At 35.5% G+C, this 1458-nt stretch overlaps 1 protein-coding gene across 1 annotated transcript; it reads right to left on the reverse strand.

The window, feature by feature from the left end:
* Positions 1–778: 778 nt before the first annotated feature.
* Positions 779–1256, reverse strand: LOC107736363 (peptidyl-prolyl cis-trans isomerase FKBP10-like; the record flags this gene model as incomplete). Its single annotated transcript, XM_016547798.1, has 2 exons — positions 779–924; positions 1041–1256. Coding segments are annotated over 2 exons (362 nt in total), but the record flags the coding sequence as incomplete, so codon positions are not given.
* Positions 1257–1458: the final 202 nt, after the last annotated feature.

Here is a 1458-nt window from a genome sequence, read left to right on the forward strand (position 1 = left end):
TACAGCTGTCAAGATTAAAGTGAAAAATAAAAAGTGTCAACTGTGGCACTGATCCCATTGCATCAGATTTCTTTTTACACACTGACCAATCTCATATGTTTCTGTTGAGTTTATGAATGCAATGGCCAGTCAGAAGCATTTAGATTAGTCACTGTGAAAATGCCGGAGTTTTGTTGAGTGCATACGCTCACTGATTGAATTCTGAATCTGCACTCTCGTGGATTCTCTCATCATAAATGTTTTTATTGATATATAATTTATTCCCGGTTTAAATAACCATTATGTTTTTCATGCTACTAATATAACCAATGTGAACATTCAATTTTCTAATGCTAAAAAGCAATAAACTAATTCATAAACCTGGTTTTTCCTGTGTAGCCAGAATATGATGTTCTGTTTTCCAAATGTTTTTTATGCATTCTATTAATCAAAATTAATAATCTGTATTACAATATCAAGAACCATATTCAGTGTTTTTTATTTATATACTTTATGTGGGCTAATTACATTTTGCAACTGTTGTGTAAATACATGTATGCCACAGCATTAAACAGCCCTGTGTAAATCAGGGGTGTCAAACTCAAGATTCAAGGTTTAGATTTCAACCCTAATTAAACACACCTGATCCAACTAATCTAAAACTAAACTAAAACTACATGGTATGTGTTGGAACAAAACTCAATTGAGTTTGACACCCCTGGTGTAAATAAACATGGCACACTTTTCATTCAACTTTCATTGATGAAGTAGCATTTAAAATGCATTAAGATAATCCAACCTGCCCCCTGCTGGCCATATGCAAGATGAGGTGGCAAGATGATTCTTCTCCTCTCTCCTGTACACACACCCTGCAAGCCTTTATCTATGCCAGCGATCATGTAGCCCATTCCAATGTATGTGTTGTACGTATGGTTGTGCTGATAGCTGTGACATTAGAGGTAATACAATACATTAGAATTTTAGTAACATCTACAGCAATCCAAAACAACAGCAAAACAACAAACAAGCAAGCAAAAAAATAAATAAAAATCGAGTAAAACCTGGAGTCAAATGTGATGCCATTGAGGAAGGAAGCATTGTAGTGGTAGCGAATGTAATCGCCTGCAACAGACTTGCGTGTACATGGTTCAGGAGCTTCCATGACCTCCACAATGATGTCATCTTTAGGGTTGTGGAGGTCTTCCAGGAGAATGTGATACACTAATGATGCATGAGCAGGGATGTCTGTGCCTGAGGAAAAGAGACACACAAGAAAGCTGAAATAATGGGAAACAAGGAATATAAAGAGGACAGAAATATAATGTTTAAGAGAGTTTATAACTAACTATAATTTTTAAAGTGCTCCAACATTTTGTAGATACCTTTTATATAATGTGCCATTCCTGGGATTTTGGAAATCAGTGAATTTACATAAAGTTGTATATACAGTGGGTACGGAAAGTATTCAGACCCCCTTAA

This window comes from Sinocyclocheilus rhinocerous, unplaced genomic scaffold, assembly GCF_001515625.1.
Source record: "Sinocyclocheilus rhinocerous isolate Xijiao unplaced genomic scaffold, SAMN03320098_v1.1 C36654464, whole genome shotgun sequence".
In the NCBI taxonomy this organism is placed as follows: Eukaryota; Metazoa; Chordata; class Actinopteri; order Cypriniformes; family Cyprinidae; genus Sinocyclocheilus; species Sinocyclocheilus rhinocerous.